General features: G+C 61.2%; 1 protein-coding gene across 1 annotated transcript in view; it reads right to left on the reverse strand.

Moving 5' to 3' along the window:
* The window catches only part of SOGA1 (suppressor of glucose, autophagy associated 1), a 44244-nt gene that overhangs the window by 12997 nt on the left and 10997 nt on the right, over nt 1-20250 (reverse strand). The window contains exons 2-7 of the mRNA XM_029049547.1: nt 13344-13568; nt 9240-9398; nt 4416-4478; nt 2662-3713; nt 2532-2627; nt 1252-1405 (exon numbers count right to left, since the gene is read on the reverse strand). Of these exons, the coding sequence (XP_028905380.1) occupies nt 1252-1405; nt 2532-2627; nt 2662-3713; nt 4416-4478; nt 9240-9398; nt 13344-13562 (1743 nt within the window). The 5' untranslated portion in view covers nt 13563-13568. The remainder of the gene's footprint in view (nt 1-1251; nt 1406-2531; nt 2628-2661; nt 3714-4415; nt 4479-9239; nt 9399-13343; nt 13569-20250) is intronic.

Below are 20250 nucleotides of genomic sequence, written 5' to 3' on the forward strand. Positions count from 1 at the left end.
GCGGCGGCGCCCGCGGTCCGATCCCGGCCTGCCCTCCGGCGCCCGGGGAGACCCGGGCACCGTCGGAGCCGGGATCGAGCCCGGCCCGGTCCGGCTACGCCAGTCCCGGTTCCGAGACGAGGCCCAAACCCCCGACACGCTGGCGGGCCGTGGGGGACCACTAATCCCTTTACAGGGTTATACGGTCCTCTCCCAAGCGCTCAGTACAGTGCTCTGCACACAGTAAGCGCTCGATAAATACCACCGATCGATCGACGAGGTCTGGCGCTAGACCGGAGTTCCGTGCGGGTTCCTACTGTCCTCTCCGGGCGCTCGGCACAGGGCTCCGCGCCCAGTAAGCGCTCAGTACGTGGCACCGACCGATTGACCGACTGAGGGGGGGGCTTCCCTCTGAGCACAGGGCCAGGCAGGGTCCGGCTCCAAACGCCCTTGGGACCCCTGGTCTTCACCTGAGCCCGGCGTTAAGTCTCACACCTTTGAGGGGAAGCCGGGGGTCGGGCAGTCAGGCGATGGTATTTACTGAGCGCTTCCTGCACGCGGTGCACTGGGCTCAGCGCTTGGGAGAGCGTTTCTATATTTTGATTACCCCATTTATTTTAATGAGGTGTACATCCCTTTGATTCTATTTATCCCGATGAAATTGTCTTGTTTTTTTCTCCGTCTGTCTCCCCCGATTAGACCGTGAGCCCGTCAACGGGCAGGGATTGTCTCCATCTGTTGCCCAGCTGTCCATTCCAAGCGCTTAGTACAGTGCTCTGCACATAGTAAGCGCTCAGTAAATACTACTGAGCGAACGAATGAACGAGAGGACGACAGTACAACAGAACAGACGTATTCCCTGCCCACAGTGAACCGACAGTCTAGCGCGGGAGACAGAGACGCTAATATAGATAAATGAAATGACCGACGTGGACATTAAGTGCAGCGGGACTGGGAGAGGGAATGAATGAAGGGAGTAAACTGGGACGAGGCAGAAGGGAGTGGGAGAGGAGGAAAGGGGGGCGCAGTCAGGGAAGGCCTCCTGGAGGAGACGGGCCTCCGATAAGGCTTTGGAGGAGGTCGCTGCGGGATATGAAGAGGGAGGGCGTTCCCGATGGGGGTGGAGAGGTGCGTTGGTGCCCGGATAGTCCGTTGGCAGGGGATCCCGGGCGCACGGAGGAGCTACGGGGGCACCCTGGCTCCCTAAGGCCCCGGCCCCCCCGCCCCGTCCGAGGCAGCCCCCCGGGCCCCGTGCCGCCCAGCCCGGCGCACCTCGGCGGCGTAGTTGTCTCCGTCCTCGGCTCGGTAAGTCCCGCACCCGTGGGCGAGCTCGGCCCTGGGGTCCGCGTCGCTGGCGCCGTGGGGGCCCTCCCCGGACCGGGCGCCGGCGGGACCCCGGGCGGGGGGGGGACCCGGCGTCTGGCGGCTGCGCTCGCCGGAGGCCGACGGGGACCCGGGGGGGAAGAGACAAACAGAAGGGAAAAACGTGGGTCTCCGGCCCCATCCCTCCTAGGGGATCACCGGGTGGAGGACGACGGGGAGGAGGAGGGAGAGGGGGGAAAAAAGAGGAGAGAGCCTCCTCTATGTGGCATAGGGACAGGGTGGAAAACAAAGGAAAGAGACCGTGAGGAAACAAGTCGGATTGTCCGGGGAAGGGGGAATGGGAGAAGGGGAGAGAGGGAGTTGGGAGGGAGAGAGGGAGAGGGAGGATGAGCAGCTTTGGCCCCCGGCAAGAGGGCAGAGAAGGAGAGGGCGGGACCGGGCCAGGCAGGGCAGGATCTGGACGAAGAGAGCACCCCCATCATTCATTCATTCATTCATTCATTCATTCATTCATTCATTCATTCATTCACTAAATACGATTGAATAATAATAATAACGATGACGACGGCATCCGTCAAGAGCTCGCTATGTGCCGAGCACCGTTCCAAGCGCCGGGGTAGATACGAGGCCATCTGGTTGTCCCGCGTGGGGCTCGCCGTCTCCATCTCCATCTCCCAGATGAGGGAGCCGAGGCACAGAGAAGTGACTGGCCCCAAAGTCACACGGCTGCCAGGTGGCGGGGCCGGCATTCGAACCCACGACCCCGGCCTCCCAAGCCCGGGCTCTTGCCACTAAGCCAGACCGCGGGCAAGTCACTTCACTTCTCTGGGCCTCAGTCCCCTCAGCTGTCAAACGGGGATGAAGCCCGGGAGCCTCACGTGGGACAACCTGATGACCCTGGATCTCCCCCAGCGCTTAGAGAAGTGCTCTGCACACAGTGAGCGGTGAACAAACACCGACATCATTATTGTTATCGTTATTACAACGCCAGCTGCCATCACTCCACCCTGAGGGTCGGCGGGTCAGGCCGGGGGGACAGGGGGAGCCCCTCTAGATCGTCAGCCCGCTGTGGGCAGGGAAGGCGTCCGGTAGATCGCTCTCCCGGACTCTCCCAGGCGTTTAGTACGGCGCTCCGCCCGCAGTAAAGGCTCAGTAAATACGAGCGACGGGCTGAGTGAGCCGGGCCCGGGTGGGCGGAGGCGGGGCGGGGGGCCGTCGGGGGCTCTCACCTGAAAGCCGCCGCCCGGGGCTCCCTCGCCCGGCGCCTCCCTGTTGGGGTCCCGGTCCCCCGGCGTCCCCTCGGAGAAGGACGCCTCCAGCTGCTCCTTCAGGTCGTCGCCGAGCCCGTCCACCCGGCGCACCAGGGCGTCCAGCTCCCGCCGCAGGGCGCCGAGCCGGCCCAGCAGGGCGCCGCCCGGCTCGCCGGCCCCGGGGGCCCCGCCGTCGTCCGGCTCGCCGGGGCGCCCCGAGCCGGCCGCCATCAGCCCGTCGATGGCCCGGCCCACCGAGGCGGCCTGCTCGCGGACGCCGGGCAGCCCGTCCAGGCCCCGGGCCTTCAGGAGCCGGGCGAGGCGGGGGTCCGCGGAGCCGTCCCCGGACCGCCGGCCGCCGGCCCCGCCGGGGCCCGGGGACCAGGGCGGGGCGGGCACGCACTGGGCCGAGTCTCCGGCCTCGGCGTCGGTCTCCAGGGCGGGGCGGGCGGCCGGGCAGCCCGCGGCCAGGTCGCAGCGCTGCAGGTTGGACAGCAGGACGCGGTTCTCGTACTGCAGCTTCTTCACCTTGCCGCTCAGCTCGCTCACCTGCGCCCGGGCGGCGGCCAGCTCCTCCCCGCAGGCCTCGGCCCCGGGCCCCGGGGGCCCCTCGGCCCCGGGGGGCCCCTCGTCCCCCGGCCGGCGCTCGGCCCGGTAGCGGCCCAGCTCGCGGGCGAGGCCCTGGTTCTGGCCCTCCAGCTCGGCCAGGGAGCGGCGGAGCAGGCCGGCCTCCTCCTCGACGAACTGCAGGTGACGCCTCAGCTCGGCCGCGCTCTCGCCCGACTCCCCGCCGGCCGCCGGGCCCCCGGGGTCGCCCCCGCCGTCGCGGTCCTCGTCCCCGCGGCCGGCCCGCAGCTCGTCCGCCTCGGCCCGCAGCCCGCGGGTCTCCACCTCCAGCTCCACCACGCGCCGGCTGAGCCGCGTGGCCTCCTCCTCCACCAGCTGCAGGTGGGCCTTGAGCTCGGCGGCCCGGGCGTGGGGGGCCTCGGCCAGCTCGCGGGCCGTCAGGGGGCCGGCCAGCTCCCCGTGCAGCGAGCGGTACTGCAGCAGCTCCTCGCGCATGCTGTCGTTCTCCCGGGCCAGCTTGGTCACCTTGCGGCACATCAGGGCCGACTCCTCCTTGGCGAAGTGCAGCTGGCACCGCAGGTCCGCGCTGTCCTCCTGCCGGTAAATACGGCCGAGCGGGTGAACCGACGCGCCCCTGGCCCGGAACGCCCTCCCTCTTCGTACCCGACTGACCCGCGCTCTCCCGCCCCGTTCGGAGGCCCGCCTTCTCCGAGGGGCCTTCCCCGACTAAGCCCCCTTGGCTTTTTTGGGACGGCATTTTTTTTTTTAAGCGCTCACTCTGTGCAGAGCGCCGTTCTGAGCGCCGGGGTAGCTACAAGGTAATCAGGGTGGCCCACCTAGGGCTCACGGGCTTCATCCCCGTTTTAATAACAGTAACGACGTTGGTATTTGTTACTATGTGCCAGGCACAGTTCTAAGCGCCGGGGCAGATACAAGACGATCAGGTTGTCCCACGTGGGGCTCACAGTCTGAATCCCCATTTGACAGATGAGGGAACTGAGGCCCAGAGAAGGTAAATGACTCGCCCAGAGTCACACGGCTGACAGGTGGCAGAAGCGGCATTCGAACCCACGACCTCCTCCGACTGGCAAGCCCGGGCTCCTTCCACTAAGCCCCCGGGGGACCCCGGTGGTCACCTCCAGGCCGTCCGGGAACCCCCCCCCCCGAGGCCGCGACTCGTCTCCCCCCGCCAGCCGGGACGGGGGTCCGCGGAAGGGGCGGCCCGGAAGCCCCGGCTCTAGCAGCGGAGACTGATCGGCCCACCCCCTCCACCCACCCCCGGCCGGCCCCCGGTACCTGGATCGACGGCTTCTTCTCCGCCTTCCCCAGAGAACGCGTGCCCCGTTTCTTCAGTGAGTGCTGTAGTAACAACAGTAATGACGGCATCTGTTAAGCGTTTACTGTGTGCAAAGCACCGTTCTAAGCGCCGGAGAGGATATAAGGTGATCAGGTTGTCCCCTGTGGGGCTCACAGTCTTCATCCCCATTTTCCAGACGAGGGAAGCGAGGCAAGGAGAAGTGAAGCGACTCGCCCAGAGGCACACAGCTGATAAGTGGCGGGGGCCGGGATTAGAACCCATGACCTCCGACTCCCAAGCCCGGGCTCCTCCCTCTGAGCCGCGCTGCTTCTCCTGCAGGGACACCGACCAATCGGTGGTATTTATTATTATTAATAATAATAATATTGGCGTCTGTTAAGTGATCACTTGGAGCCCAACACTGCTGTGAGCCCTGGGGTGGATCCGAGCTCATCGGGTCGTCCCCCCGTGGGGCTCCCAGTCTTCATCCCCATTTGACAGATGAGGGAACCGAGGCACTGAGAAGTTGAGAGGCTTGTCCAAGGTCACACAGCAGACCAGCGGTGTCCTCGGACTGCCGGGTCCGCGCTCCTTCCGCTAAAGCCCCGGTGATTCTCACTTACTGAGCGCTTACTACGTGCGAAGCGCGCAATCAGTCGGCGGTGTCCGCCGAACGCCTCCCGCACGCGCGGTCCCGGACTGAATGCTGAGGAGAAGACAGCGGTTAGCAGACGTCACCGCTGACCTCCAAGACTCTTTCTCTCACGGGACTTGTTGAGCGCTCACTACGTTCCGAGCACCGTACCGAACGCCGGGGTAAGGTACAACCTAATTAGGTGGGACGAGGGTACGGTCCTCATTCCCATTTTACGGATGAGATAACAGAGGCCCGCGGAAGAGGAAGAAGAAGAACGATGGTATTCGTTAAGCGCTTACTACGTGCCAAGCGCTCTTCTAAGCGCTGGGGTCGACACGAGGTCATCGGGTTGTCCCCCGTGGGGCTCCCAGTCTCCGTCCCCATTTTCCAGACTAGGGAACTGAGGCCCAGAGAAGTGAAGTGACTCGCCCGAGGTCACCCAGCAGACGAGTGGCGGAGCCGGGATCAGAACTCGGGTCCTCTGGCTCCCAGGCCCGGGCGCCAAACATTAGGCCGTCCGGGAGGGATATGAAGGCCGTGGACCCAACCGTGGGACCGCAGGGGAGCGTTCAATAAGCAGCGGGGCCTACTTGATAGAAGCCGGGCCGGGGAGTCTGTTGCGGGACCGTGGGCAGGGCGCTGAACTTCTCCGTGCCTCAGTTCCCTCATCCAGAAAATGGGGATAAGAGCGTGAGCCCCGTGGGGGACGGGGACTGTGCCCGGCCCGATGCCCGTGTATCTACCCTAGTGCTTAGAACGGTGCTCGGCACACAGTGAGCGCTTAACAGATACCAACATCATCATTATTACTATTATTCCTCGCCCACCTAATGCCCCCGCCTCAGTTTCCCCTCTGCCGGGCAAGCCGAGGGAAGGCGTCACACTGAACCCGACGAGTTCTCTCCGGTCCCCTCGGGACGGAGAAGAGCGGGCGTGAAAGGTGACCGGCAGGCTGGTCCGGGGCGAAAATCCTGGCCGTGGCAACGGCCCTGGGCCCTCCCCGCTCCGTGGCAACCCACCAGATGAGGGACTCCCGGGGAAATGAGCCGCCGAAGCCGGAGGATGGCTCCGAGATGCCCGTTTCCGGGGAAACCGCCCACCGGGGGAAAAGAAATGGGAATTCCGGCGGCCGGGAGGTTCGCTGGGGACGACTCGGTCGCTCCCTCTACCGCCGTCAGGGCCTTTCCCGGGGGCGGGGGGGGGGACGGGACGCGGGGGTGAACCCCGCGTGGGGAGGGGGGAGTCGGATGCTGGGGATGGACGGGGGGGGGGCCCTCTGCACAAGCTCTCGACTGTAACAATACTGTCGGTATCTGTTAAGCGCTTACTACGTGCAGAGCGCCGTTCTAAGCGCCGGGGGAGATGCGGGATCATCAGGTTGTCCCCCGTGAGGCTCACGGTCTTCATCCCCATTTTCCAGATGAGGTCACTGAGGCCCAGAGAAGCGAAGCGACTCGCCCACAATCACACAGCTGACAAGCGGCAGAGCGGAGATTCGAACCCATGACCTCTGACTCCCGAGCCCAGGCTCTTTCCGCTGAGCCACGCTGCCTGTAAGCTCCTCCTTTAGACTGTGTATGTTTACTGTTCTATCGTCATAACAATACTGACGACGATGGTACTTGTGAAAGCGCTTACTGCGTGCCAAGCGCCGTTCTAAGCGCCGGGGGAGATACAGGGTTATGAGGCTGCCCCACGTGGGGCTCGCGGTCTTCATCCCCCTTTTACAGATGAGGTCACTGAGGCCCCGAGAAGTGAAGTGACTCGCCCGGAGTCCCCCGGCTGACAAGTGGCGGGGCCGGGTTTCGAACCCACGACCTCCGACTCCCCCGCCCGGGCTCCTTCCACCGAGCCGCGCCGTTTCTCCTAGTGCTGTGCACACGGTGAGCGCTCGGTAAATACCACCGACTGACTGAGACGGGGGCCGAAACCACCCCAGGAGGGAGGACGGGGGAGTCTTCTTCTAATTAATCAGCCCAGATGTTCAGGCTGCTTCCCCGGCCTCGACCTCCCCGTCCCCCGCTGGCAGACCCCAGCCCCTCTCTGCCTCAAACCCGCCACACCCCAGATCCCACCCTCAAACTCACCAGACCCCCCACCTCTCCCCCCTCCAAGGCCATTTGGAAACGGCACCTCCTCCTCAAAGACTTCTCTAAGTCCCCGGACCCATCCTCGGACCTCGCGCGTGAACACGTCCCCGCCCTCACCCCTTGCGCGTAGTCTAGGCGCGGCCTACCGTCCGATCGGTTATTATTTCCGTCGACCCCTTACGTGACCGCGTTCTCCCCAGCCCAATTCCCTGCCCCCAGGAAGGGGCCGGGAAGCCAGCGTGCCCCGTCTGATCAGCGCCGGCGTCAGCGACTTGCATAACACGCCTCCCGGCTTCTTAAGCTCCTTAGTAACTGCGGTATTTATTAAGCGCTCGCTATCGGCCCGAGCACCGGACTGAACGCTGGGAGCCGATACGAGAGCGTCGTCGGGACCCGCGTGGGACTCAGAATGTAGGCAGGAGGGAAGACGGGCACCGAATCCTCATTCTGTATACGAGGCACCCAGGAAGTGAGTGACCCGCCCGAGTGTTAGAGCGTCGTAAACGGCAGAGCTGGGATTAGAACCCAGGACCTCGGACTCCCGGGCCTCGGCTATCCCCGCGGGGCCGGGGACCTATGTACCAGATGCTACAGTCTGCTCTTCCAAGCGCTTGGTCTGCTGCGTGACCTCGGGCAAGTCACTTCACTTCTCTGGGCCTCAGTTCCCTCCTCTGTAAAATGGGGATGAAGACTGTGAGCTCCACGCGGGACAGGGACCGTGTCCCCCCTCGATTAGGTCGTATCTACCCCAGAGCTTAGTTCAGCGCCTGGCGCAGAGTAAGCATTTAACAGCTACCATTTAGAACACAAAGCTAAACCGAAAAAAAACCAGAACCGGCTGGCCGGTCTCGGAGGAGACCGCAAATGAACAGCTCTGACGTCAGGAGGGCCGGCCGCCCCTCTAAACCGTAAGCTCCTTGTGGGCAGGGACTGTGTCTGTTTACTGTAATAGTGTCCCAGGCGCTCAGCACAGCGTTTTGCACGCACTAAACGCTCAATAAATCCGACTGAATGAACGAATGACGCCTTGGAGGCTACCGGAGGGGGGAGAGAGAATCCCGACGACGAGCCGGGGGCAGCTGGATCCCGCCACGCCCGCCGTGCCCGGCCGCGCCCTGCCCGCCGCCCGGGAGCGGGAAGGCTCCGGCCGCTTCCTCGGGAGGGCGAGCCCGCCTCGGGGGTCCCAGGAAGGAAGCGGGCGGAGCCCTCGGCTCACCGCCCCCTCGGGTGTCCTTCGCTCCCCCCCCCCCTCCTCTCGGCCGCCGCCGGCCGGCGGCTCCCCGGGGCGGCCCCGCCCGCGTGTCTCCCTCCTCCCGGCCTCGCTCCTCCCGGCCGGGAGGCGCAGAATCCGGCTGGAACGGCCAAAGCGGGCTCGGGGCCAGGGGAACGGAGACGTGGCCTCCGGCGGCCGGTCCGGGGCGGAGGAGAAGCAGCTGGCGTCGTTCGGGTATCGTCCCTGGGCCCCGCCCCTCTGGCCGCCCGAGAATCTATCGGGGCGGGAGGGCGCCGGCGCGGCCTCCGAGTCCGGGGACCCCGAGGGGCCGGCAGAAGCGGGACCGGCCGGGACCTCCCGGGCAAAGGGTCTCCCGACCCCTGGCACCGGAAGGATGGTCGGGAAGCAGAAACCCCTGCCGCGGCGAGCTGCCCGCTCCTCCCCGGGGTCCCCCGCACCACGGAGGGTCGGGCCGCTCGCCCTGGGCTGCGCCCGCCCCGGCCCTCGGCTGCGGACACGACATTCTGCGCCGACCTGTCCGGACCCCCGAGGAGGTGAAACGGGAAGCCCGGTCCCACCCCTCTCCCCCCCTTCCCCTTCCGCGAAGCCCTCCGGAAATCACATCTCCTCCAGAAAGCCTTCCCGGACTACCCTTCCCTCTCCCCTCCCTTCTGGGTCGCCTCTACGCTTCGGTCCGAACTCGCTGAGCGCTCTGATAGCCCGCGCCCGGAGCACCTCCGCCCACGGCTCCTTCACTTCTCTCGTGGCCATCTCTACGTCGCGGGCAGGGAACGCGTCGACCGACTCTGTCGCGTCGGACTCTCCCAGGTCTCGGTACGGCGCTCTGCGGTCCCGCGGGGGCCCCCCCCCCCGGCCGACCCACCTCTCGCAGCTTGTCCAGCTCGTTGTGCAGCACCTGCTTGGCCAACTGGGTCTCGACGAGTCGCTGGTGCAGGGCCTCGTTCTCCTCCTCCAGCTTGGCCCGCTGCTTCTCCACCGCCTCCAGCTCATGGTGGAGCCGCACGGAGATGTCCTTGGACACCTGAGGGACGGGGGGCAACGGGAAGGGGGGCGCTTAGCGGGGGTGGGGCCTGGCGGGCCGAGCTCGGCTTGAGCTGGAACTGTACCGAGAGCTCGTTGTGGGCGGGGGGAGTGTCTGTTTATTGTTCTCTCGTCCTCTCCCAAGCGCTTAGTACAGTGCTCTGCACTCAACAAGTGCTCAATGACTATGACTTCATCCCCCCCCCCCCAGCCCCTCACCGCTTATCCATATCTGTCGTTTATTAATCTCTATTCGCGTCTCCCCCTCCAGACTGTCAGCTCGCTGTGAGCGGGGGATGTGTCCGTTCTATTCTTCTAGCGTACTCCCCCCCCCCCCTCCCCCCAGCGCTTCGGAACAGCGAGCGCTCAATAAATAGAGACGCCGCCCCGCTCCGGCCCCCGAGGAAGGGTTTAGGGGGCAGAGACTCCGAAGGTCAGGGCGCGGAGCGAGGGAGAGGATCACGGGACTGAGAACGGCTGCCTTGATCTTCCTCTATTCAGTTTCCCCTCCTGTCCTTGACCGGACTGGAATAGCTGAATTTTTTTTAGGGGGGTGGAGGGGTGGGGTAGGGAGGTATTTATTAAGCGCTTACTACGATTTAACAACTCTTCTCGGCCCTGGAGTAGATACAAATTGGAAAAAGTCTCTGTCCCAGATGGGGCTCCCGGTCTAAGCAGGAGGGAGAACAGGTGCCGAATCCCCAGCTGGGGAGACTGAAGCACGGAGGAAGTGCAGTGACTAGCCCAAGGTCACACGGCAGACAAGTGGCAGACCCGAGATTAGAACCCAGGTCCTCCGGCTCCCAGGCCCGGGCTTGCACCACTAGGCCACCCTGCTGGGGGAAACTTTAATAATAATGTTGGTATCTGTTAAGCGCTTACTCTGTGCAGAGCGCCGTTTCTAAGCGCTGGGGGAGATCCAGGGTCATCGGGTTGTCCCACGTGAGGCTCACAGTCTTTATCCCCATTTGACAGATGAGGTCACTGAGGCCCAGAGAAGCGACTTGCCCCCCAGTCACACAGCTGACAGACGGCAGAGCCGGAATCCGAACCCATGACCTCTGACTCCCAAGCCCGGGCTCTTTCCACCGAGCCACGAAACCTTGGAGGCGCAGCTTCTATCCACCCCCTACGGAGAGCGGGGGCTTGCCTGCCCTGAGTTTCCGGTCCACCGACTCAGAGGTCCCCCCCGGGGAAGGGGCGGCGACTCCCCCAGAGAAGCCGGCCCCGGCGGACGGGCGGAGACCCCTACCAGCCCCCCAAAAGACAGCGGCGAGGCAGGAGGGGCTCAGGGAGGGGGCAGCGAGCTGCCATCAGCGCCGACGAATAACAACAATAATAACGTTGGTATTTGTTAAGCGCTCACTACGTGCCGAGCACCGTTCTAAGCGCCGGGGGAGATCCTGGGTCATCGGGTTGTCCCACGGGAGACTCACGGTTAATCCCCATTTTACAGATGAGGGAACTGAGGCCCAGAGAAGTGACCTGCCCGCAGTCACGCAGCTGCCAACTGGCAGGGCTGGGATTCAAACCCGTGACCTCGGACTCCCGAGCCCGGTTGCCTTCCACCGAGCCACGCTGACGAAGGGCAGACGGGGGTCGGCCTCTGACCGCCCGGGGGCCTCAGCCAGAGTCCCTCGTCCGGGACACGGGCCCCCTCGTAGCAACGCCGCGGAGCGTCGGCCTTTCCCCCGCTGGCGCGGGCGGCGGATCCGGTCCCCCGGCCCGGAGACTTCATCTTCTCTCCCCTTCCCCTCCCCGCTGTCAGCTGGGGCCTGGGCCAAGGAATGAGGATGATGTCACCATTTTTCCTGCCGGTCCCGCGGAGGGGGGGGATGCGGGACCCTGCCATTGGGCGGTTCGAACGTAAACCAGGAGGGACCGGGTGGGATTGGCCCGTTCGAACGTAAACCAGGAGGAGCGGGATGGGGCGGAAGCCGGGCCCGCCGTCTCCCCCCCGCCCCGGGACGGGACGCCTCTCCGGCACGCCGGCGAAGCCCCCGGGAAGAAGAAGGGACAGAGCCTGGGGTCCCCGCTTTGTCACGACGGGGCTCGGGGGGACGCCTCCGAGCGGGGAACGCAACGCGGGCTGGCGGAAAGGGCACCGGCCTGGGAGTCGGAGGACCTGGGTTCTAATCTTGGCTCTGCAGACTGCCTGCTGTGTGACCACGGGCGAGTCGCTTCCCTTCTCCACGCCTCCATTTCCTCCGTAAAACGGGGATTTGATAGCAGTTCTCCCTCCCGCTTACACCGTGAGCCCCGTGTGGGACAGGGACCGTGTCCGACCCGATTAGCTTGAATCTACTCTCACGCTTAGAACTGTGCTTGGCACAGGGAATGTGTTATAGCGCCATACTGTCTTCTCCTAAAGCGCTCCGTACAGTGCTCTGCACACCGTCGGGCGTTCGGTAAATAGGACCGACTGACCTAGTAAGTGCTTAACAGTTACCATTAACGGAAAAAAAATATTCGGCCGTCGGAACGACCGCTCCCACTTGGCTCCTCTAACGCCAACCTTCTCGCTCTGCCTCCATCTTGTCGATCTCGCTGCCGGGCCCTTGCCCGCGTCCTGCCTCCGGCCTGGGGCGCCCTCCCTCCTCAAATCCCACAGGGACTCTCCCCCACCGCCTTCGAAGCCTTATGTCATTCATTCAGTAGTATTTATCGAGCGCTTACTATGTGCACAGCACTGGACTAGGCGCTCGGAATGTACAATTCGGCAACAGAGAGAGACGATCCCTGCCCGACGACGGGCTCACGGTCTAACTTATTTGAAGGCCCGTCTCCTCCAAGAGGCCTTCCCCGCCTAAGCCCTCCTTTCCTCTTCTCCCGCTCCCTCCTGTGTCACCCTGACTTGCTCCATCTACTCAATTGCCCCCGCCCCCGTGCCCCCCCCCAGCTCTAATTTATCTATTCCTTTAGCGTCCGTCTCCCGCTCTGGACAGGGCCAAGATCCGCTCTTTCCCCTCCATCCTAACCGCGACCACGCTAGTGCAATCATTCATCTTATCCGGACTGGTTTACTGCATCGGCGTCCTTTCCGACCTGTCAACCTCCCGTGAACCCCCACTTCAGTCCACACTTCACTCCGCTGCCCGGGTTATTTTTCTACAGAAACGTTCTGGGCATGTCAGCCCCTCCTCAAATATCTCCGGTCGTTGCCTATCGCCCTGCGCGTGAAGCAGAAACTCCTCTCCATTGGTTTCCAAGCTCCCCATCACCTTGCCCCTTCTCTGCCGGGATTATTTTTCTACAGAAACGTTCTGCGTGTCACCCCGCTCCTCAAAAATCTCCAGTGGGTGCCCTCCCTCCTCAAATCCGCCAATCACACTTCCCCCCCTTCAAAGCCCTACTGAAGGCTCACCTCCTCCACGAGGCCTTCCCAGACTGAGCGCCCCTTTGTCCTCAGCTCCCTCTCCCCTCCCCATGACCCCCTATATAGCGATAATTCTCTTTATACTGATGCTATCGATGCCCGTTTACTTGTTTTGATGTCTGTCTCCCCCCCTTCTAGACCGTGAGTCTCTCTTCCTGGCCGACCTGTACTTCCCAAGCGTTTACTACAGTGCTCTGCACACGGTAAGGGCTCAATCAATACGACTGACCGACTGCCAGTTTTATATCTGCATTCCCCCCCCTCCCCGCCCCACAGCACCTACGTATCAATCCGTAATTTTATTTTATATCGATGCCTGCTTATGGGTATCGATGTATTGACGCTTAATAAATTCGAGTGAGTTGAACGAATGAATACCGTTCTGTCGTCCCCTCATTCGATCGTATCTACTGAGCGCCTACTGTTCTAACTGTACTGGGAAAGTACGATTCGGCAACAGATCGGGACGATCCCTACCCAACGACGGGCTCGCCGGGGCCGAGTTCAACGCTCTGCACGCGGTGACGGCTCGCCCGGTAGGATCGCCCGTCCGCGGGCGGGCGCGCTCACCTTGACGTCCTGCTCGAGGCTGTGGATGAGCTCCCCGTCCACGTGTCCGGTCTGGGCGGCCCGCAGGCTTCGCCGCTCGGCCTTGCGCAGGCGGTACTGCAGGATGCGGCAGGTCTTCCCGGCCTGGTCCAGCTGCTGCCGCAGCTCCTGCAGCTGGTACACGTCCTCCTCCATGTACACGTCGCGCAGCTCCAGCATCTCCGCACGCAGCTCCTCCATCTCATCCTGCCCGCGGCGGAGAGACACCGGGAGGGGGGAGGGGAGCCTCAGCGGCCGGACGGGACCCCCCCCGACTTCCATCTCCCCCGCCTCCCCTCTTGACTCCAAGTCCCCCGAGTCGACCGTCCTGGGGTCCAGGGGCCCAGCGAGGCACGGGGAGAGCCAGCGTGGCCTAGTGGGTAGCGCCCGGCCTGGGCTTTAGAAGGATCCGGGCTCTCATCCCGGCTCCGCCACCCGTCCGCTCTGTGATCTTCAGCAAGGCACTTCTCTGGGCCTCGGTTACCTCGCCTCTAAGCTCGTTCTATTACTGTCCCGTTGTACTTTCCCAAGCGCTTCGTACAGTGCTCCGCACCCAGTACGGGCTCGAGAAATACGACCCAACGAATGTGAGCCCACTGTGCGACGGGGACGGTGTCCGGCCTGATCTGCCCGTGTCCGCCCCAGAGCTTAGTACAGTCCCCGTAAGCGCCTCACATCATTATTTTTGTTATGGTTCTCCACCCGGTCCCCCCCCCTCCCGCATCCCAAATAATAACGGAGGCATTTGTTAAGCGCTTACTACGTGCCGAGCCCTGTTCTAGGCGCCGAGCACCGTTCTAAGCGCTGAGCACCGAGACCGTGCAGAGGAGAAAGGAGCCAGCGGACTGGAAATCGTTACCAGGGAGCTTCCTAGGGACGAGAGCCACTCCTCGTCACCTGGAGAGCGTTCTAATGTCCCCCCAGAGATGTCACCTCAATCCGCCCTTCCCCTCACAGTGCCCGGCCCGTTTCACATCCCCCCGTTGACAGGAGAGGAAGCTGGGGTCCAGAGACGGCCCAAGGGCACAGAGCAGCCCGGCAGATTGCCTCAACCGACCGTATTGGACCTAGACGACACCGTGCTGGACGGGCAGTAAGCTTTTAACCCCCACATTTCATTTCTTTTTCTTTAAATGGTATTTCTCAAGCGCTTACTCTGGGCCAGCCACTGTACTGAGCTCTGGGGTTGATACAAGATGATCCGGTTGGACGCAGTCCCTGTCCCACCTGGGGTGCACGGTCTTAGTCGGTGAAGAGGTGGGATTAGAACTCAGGGCTCCTGGATCCTAATAATAATAATGTTGGCATTTGTTAAGCGCTTACTAGGTGCAGAGCACCGTTCGAAGCGCTGGGGTAGACACAGGGGAATCAAGATGCCCCACGTGGGGCTCACGGTTAATCGCATTTTACAGATGAGGTAACTGAGGCCCAGTGAAGTGACTTGCCCACAGTCACACAGCTCCAAAGGGCAGAGCCTTGATTCGAACCCATGACCTCTGACTCCCAAGCCCTAATGCTGTGCCAGGCCCCGCGGCTACCCCCAGACTGGTCCCGAAGGCCAGCTCTCTCTGGCGGGGGACTAACTGTAATCACGGCGAACACAAGCGCTTAAGCCACAGCGTGGCCTCCTGCAAAGAGCCCGCACCTGGGAGTCAGAGGACGTGGGTTCTAATCACAACTCTTACCCATGTCTGCTGGGTGACTTTGGGCAAATCACTTCACCTCTCCGGGCCCCAGTTCCCTCCTCTATAAAATGGGGGTTAAGACAGGGCGCCGCACATGGGACAGGGGCCGTATCCAACCCGATTAACGTCTATCTACCCCGGTATTCAGAAGGGTGCTCGGCACATCGGAAGAGCTTAAATACCGCTATCATTAGTAGTATTATTAATAAATGTATCTGACCGATGATCACTCTCCCCAACTTCAAAACCTTACTGAAGGTCCATCTCTTCCAAGAGGCCTTCCCTGACTAAACCCTCATTTCCTCTTTTCCCACTCCTTTCTGAGTCACCCCGATTCGCTCCCTTTATTCACCCCTCCCTCTCCCCCACGGCACTTACGTCCAGATCCGTCACTGATTTATTTAGATGGCCGTCTGTCTCCCCGTCCAGACTGTGAGCTCACGGTGGGGAGGGAATATATCTCCCCCCTCCGTTGGATTGGACTCTCCCAAGTGTTTAGTAGAGTGCTCACTAAATACGATCGATTTTTAAGCACCTGGCCCACGTCCTCCCTCCTCCCCTCCGCCAAACTCACTCTCTTCCCCTCTTCAAAGCCCTGCTGAGAGCTCACCTCCTCCAAGGGGCTTTCCCAGACTGAGCTTCCCCTTTTCCCTCTGCTCCCTCCCCCTTTCCCCCCTTCACCTCCCCTCAGCTAAGCCCCGTTTCCCTCTGCTCCTCCCCCCTCCCTTCCCCTCCCCTCAGCACTGTGCTCATTTGTCTATATTTTTATTACCCTATTTTGTTAACGAGGGGTCCATCCCCTTGATTCTATTTATTGCTATTAGGTTGTCTTGTTTTCGCCCGTCCGTCTCCCCCGATTAGACCGTGAGTCCGTCCATGGGCAGGGAATGTCTCTCTCTGTTGCTGAATTGTCCATTCCAAGCGCTTAGTACAGTGCTCTGCACCTAGTAAGTGCTCAATAAATCCTATTGAATATTGAATTTACAAGATAATAAGGTTGGACCCAGCCCCCGTCCCATAAAGGGCCCCCTTTTCCTTTTCTTCGACTCTCTTCTGCATCGCCTTGACTTGCTCCCTTTATTCATCGCCGCTTCCAGCCCCACACCATCTATGTCCTTATCTGTCATTTATTTATTTCTATTCACGTCCGTCTCCCCCTCTAGACCGTCGGCTCTTTGTGAGCGGGGAATGTGTCTGCTACATCGTTCTATTATACCGTCCCTGCTCGCGATACAGTGCTCAACGCACAGTACACGCTCAATAAATGCAATTAACTAAGCAGTGTAAGTAGGGGGGAGTAGGATTCAATCCCCGTTTTACAGATGAGGCGACCGACGGCCCCGGAGGGACGAAACGATTCACCCGGGGTCACCCAGACGGCAAATGGCAGAGCAGGGATTAGAACCCAGGTCCCCCGCCTCCCAGGCCCGGGTTCGGCGGTGTTGTTTCTCGCGTCTCGCCCCGGGTGCCCCACCCCCACCGAGCTGGGACTGAGCGGCTAAGGATGTGGACAGTGAAGTCACTGGTCTCCCAGAGCACAGGTGCCATGGCAACAGGCCCTTGGGTTGTGCGTGTGTGTGAGCGAGGGAGCACGAGAGAGCAGGAGAGGCAAAAAGAGAGAGAGCACGAGAGAGAGAGAGAGATTGAGAGACGGCAAAAGAGAGCGAAAGAGAGAGAAAAAGAGAGATAGAAAGCAAGAGCGAGAAGGAGAGGATGAGTGTCTCCGCTAGGTAGCTCCCAAATAGCTCAATGCGTGTTGGTTTAGCAAGCAGGTGACCCCATCCCGCCTCTGGCCCAGTCTGGGGGTTCACGGGAGAGGGCCGAGAAGGGGGACGGGACCCACATCTCCTTCTGATGCGACCGTCCACTGTGCGGCCGGACAGAAAGCTCGCCGGGCCTCTTGCTACCGGGCGGAGGCTGGGGGCAGGCCTTTCCCGCTCCCCAAATTGAAGCCAGGAGGTCCAGCAGCTCCTCCGTTCCATCCGGGAAAGGGGGAATACGGACTCCCACCCCCTCCGCCCGGAGTTCCGGCAGGGAGACCGCTGCCCGGACGTCCGCTCCGCCGGACGATCCGGCGTGGTTCTGGAATACCTACAGCGCGCCGAGCACGGGGTCGAGAGCTCGGCAGAATAAAGTGGACTGAATAATCATGACAGTAACTGTGATCCTGGTTAAGCGCTCGCTATGTGCCCGGCACTGGGCTAAGCGCCGGATAGATACAAGGTAGCCGGGTCGGACAGGTCACGGTCTTAATCCCCATCGGACAGATGAGAGAACTGAGGCCCAGAGAAGTGAGGCGACTTGCTCGAGGTCACACAGCAGATGAGTGGCGGTGCCGGGATGAGAATCCAGGCCTTTATTAATAATAATAAAGGTACTTGTTAGGCATTTACTATGTGCCAAGCACTGTTCTAAGTGCCGGAGTAGACACAAATTAATCGGATTGGGGACAGTCCCTGTCCCACAGTCTTAATCCCCGTTTTGCAGGTGAGGTAATTGAGGCCCAACGAAATAAAGTGACTAGCCCCAGGCCACAGACAAGTGGCAGAGGCGGGATTAGAACCCGGGTCCTTCCGACTCCGACCCCCCAAGCCCGGGCTCTATCCACTAGGCCACCCTGCTCCCCTGGATTGGAAGAGTTATGAACTCTTTGGAGGAAAGCGCACTTCCCGAGACTTGGGAAGGGAAACTCGGCGTCGCCGGCGGCTCTTCCTCGTCCTCGAGGAGCTTACAGTCCAGCGGAAGCTCTGAGTCGAACGCCTCTGTGGGGAGCGGGGAGCTGAGGTGACCCAAAGAATTCCCCTCTAGACTGGAAGCTCCCGGTGGGCAGGGATCACCTCTACCAACTCTGTTACGTTGCACTCTTCCAAGGGCTTAGCGCAGCGCTCCGCGCGCAGCCCGCGCTCCGAAAACACGATCGAGCGAATCCAGGCTGGGGAGAGTGGATACGACGCAGGAAGCGGCGTGTCTAAGTGGTTGGGGCACGAGTCTGGGAGTCAGGACCTTGGTTCTAATCCCGGCTCCGCCACGCGTCTGCTGTGTTACCTTGAGCAAGCCACTTGGCTTCTCTGTGCCTCAGTTCCCTCATCTGTAAAATGGGGATTGCGACTCCGAGCCCCACGTGGGACAGGAACCGCATCCAACCCCACTTGCTCGTATCCGTCCCAGTGCTTAGTACGGTGACAGGCACACAGTAAGCTACTAATACTGTTATTATTATTAATATTCTCTCTGCCTCAGTTACCACATCTGTAAAATGGGGATTAAGAGGGTGAGGCCCATGTGGGAGAGGGACTGTGTCCAACCTGATTATCTTCCATCTAGGGAAGCGGCGTGGCTTAGTGGAAAGAGCCCAGGCTTGGGAGTCAGGGGTCGTGGGTTCTAATCCGGGCTCCGCCACTTATCAGCTGGGTGACTTTGGGGAAGGCACTTCACTTCTCTGGGCCTCAGTTACTTCATCTGTAAAATGGGGATTAAGACCGCCAGTCCCACGTGGGACAACCTGATTACCTTGTATCCATCCTTGTATCCTTGTATCTAGGCGCTTAACAAGTACCGTAAGTACGATTAGGAGGAGCAGGAGTCAGCGGAGGACAGAAACTGCTTTCCGTTGGCTCCGATGCTTCGGGCCAGCGGAGGAAGAATTGAGCTAATTATTGAACCGGGCCCAAACCGCTAAAATTGGAAAGAAATTGATTGGTGGGAATGGGAAAGCCCGGCGCAGAGATTAAAAGTTAAGAACACCAGCGTGCACTTCTAGGGGGTGAGTTCAGTCAATAATAATAATAATAATAATAATAATACTTGTGGTATTGCTCAAGGACTTACTACTAAACTCTGGGGTGGAGACAAACAAAACGGGCTGGACACGGGGGGGGCTCACAGTCTCGATCTCCATTTTACAGCTGAGGTAACTGAGGCCCCGAGAAGCGAAGTGACTCACTCAAGGTCACAAAGCCGAGCGGAGGAGCTGAAATTGGATCGCCTGACCTTCTGACTCCCAAGCCCGGGCTCTATCCACTACGCCCTGCTGCTTCTCTCAATCGATAATAATAATAATAATAATGATAATGTTGGTATTTGTTAAGCGCTTACTATGTGCAGAGCACTGTTCTAAGTGCTGGGGGAGATACAGGGTATTCAGGTTGTCCCACTTGAGGCTCACAGTTAGTCCCCATTTTACAGATGGGGTAACTGAGGCACAGAGAAGTGAAGTGACTCGCCCACGGTCACACAGCTGACAAGTGGCAGAGCCGGGAGTCGAACCCATGACCTCGGACTCCGAAGCCCAGGCTCTTTCCTCCGAGCCACGCTGCTTCCCAGTCAATCGTATTTATTGAGCGCATACCGTGTGCAGAGCGCTGTACTGAGCACTTGGGAGAGCCTAAGAGAACAATGTAACGGCCACATTCCCTGCCCACCAGGAGCTGACAGTCGCCGCTCACTGGCGGGGAATCTGGCCCACCGAGGCCTCGCCCTCCAGCTGCCCCCGGCTTCGAGAAACCCAGACGGCCGACATCCGAGAGGGCGAGGGGGAACGTGCGGTCTGGGGGTGTCCGGCAGCAGGATCACGAGTGGAATCCCCCCGCCCCGCCCTCGGACGGGAGAGGCCGAGTTCTCAAGCCGCGGGACCCTGTGGCTGAGGGCAAACCATGCCTTGGCCAACCCTTTTTTAAGGCACTTCTTAACAATAATAATTATAAATTGTCATATTTGTTAAGCGCTTACTATGTAGCCAGTACATTCTAAGCACTGGGGTTCATCCGGTCGGACACAGTCCCTGTCCCACATGGGGCTCGTACTCTTATCCCCATTTTACAGCTGAGATGACTGGGGCCCAGACAAGTGAACCGACTTGCCCGAGATCTCGCAGCCGATGTGAGGTGAAGCCAGAATTAGAACCCAGGTCCTTCTAACTCCCAGGTCTGGGCTCTATCCACTCATCTACGTGCCGGGCACTGGGGTAGGTACAGGCTACTCGGGTTGGAAACCGTCCCCGTCACTCGTTCGTTCATTCTGTCGTATTTCTGGAGCACTCCCTGCGTGCAGAGCACTGTACTAAGCGGTTGGTATTTGTCAAGCGCTTACTATGCGCCGAGCACTGTTCTAAGCGCTGGGGGAGATACGGGGTCATCAGGCTGTCCCCCGTGAGGCTCACAGTTCATCCCCATTTTACAGATGAGGTCACTGAGGCACAGAGAAGT

Source organism: Ornithorhynchus anatinus, chromosome 21 (assembly GCF_004115215.2).
Source record: "Ornithorhynchus anatinus isolate Pmale09 chromosome 21, mOrnAna1.pri.v4, whole genome shotgun sequence".
Taxonomy (NCBI): Eukaryota; Metazoa; Chordata; class Mammalia; order Monotremata; family Ornithorhynchidae; genus Ornithorhynchus; species Ornithorhynchus anatinus.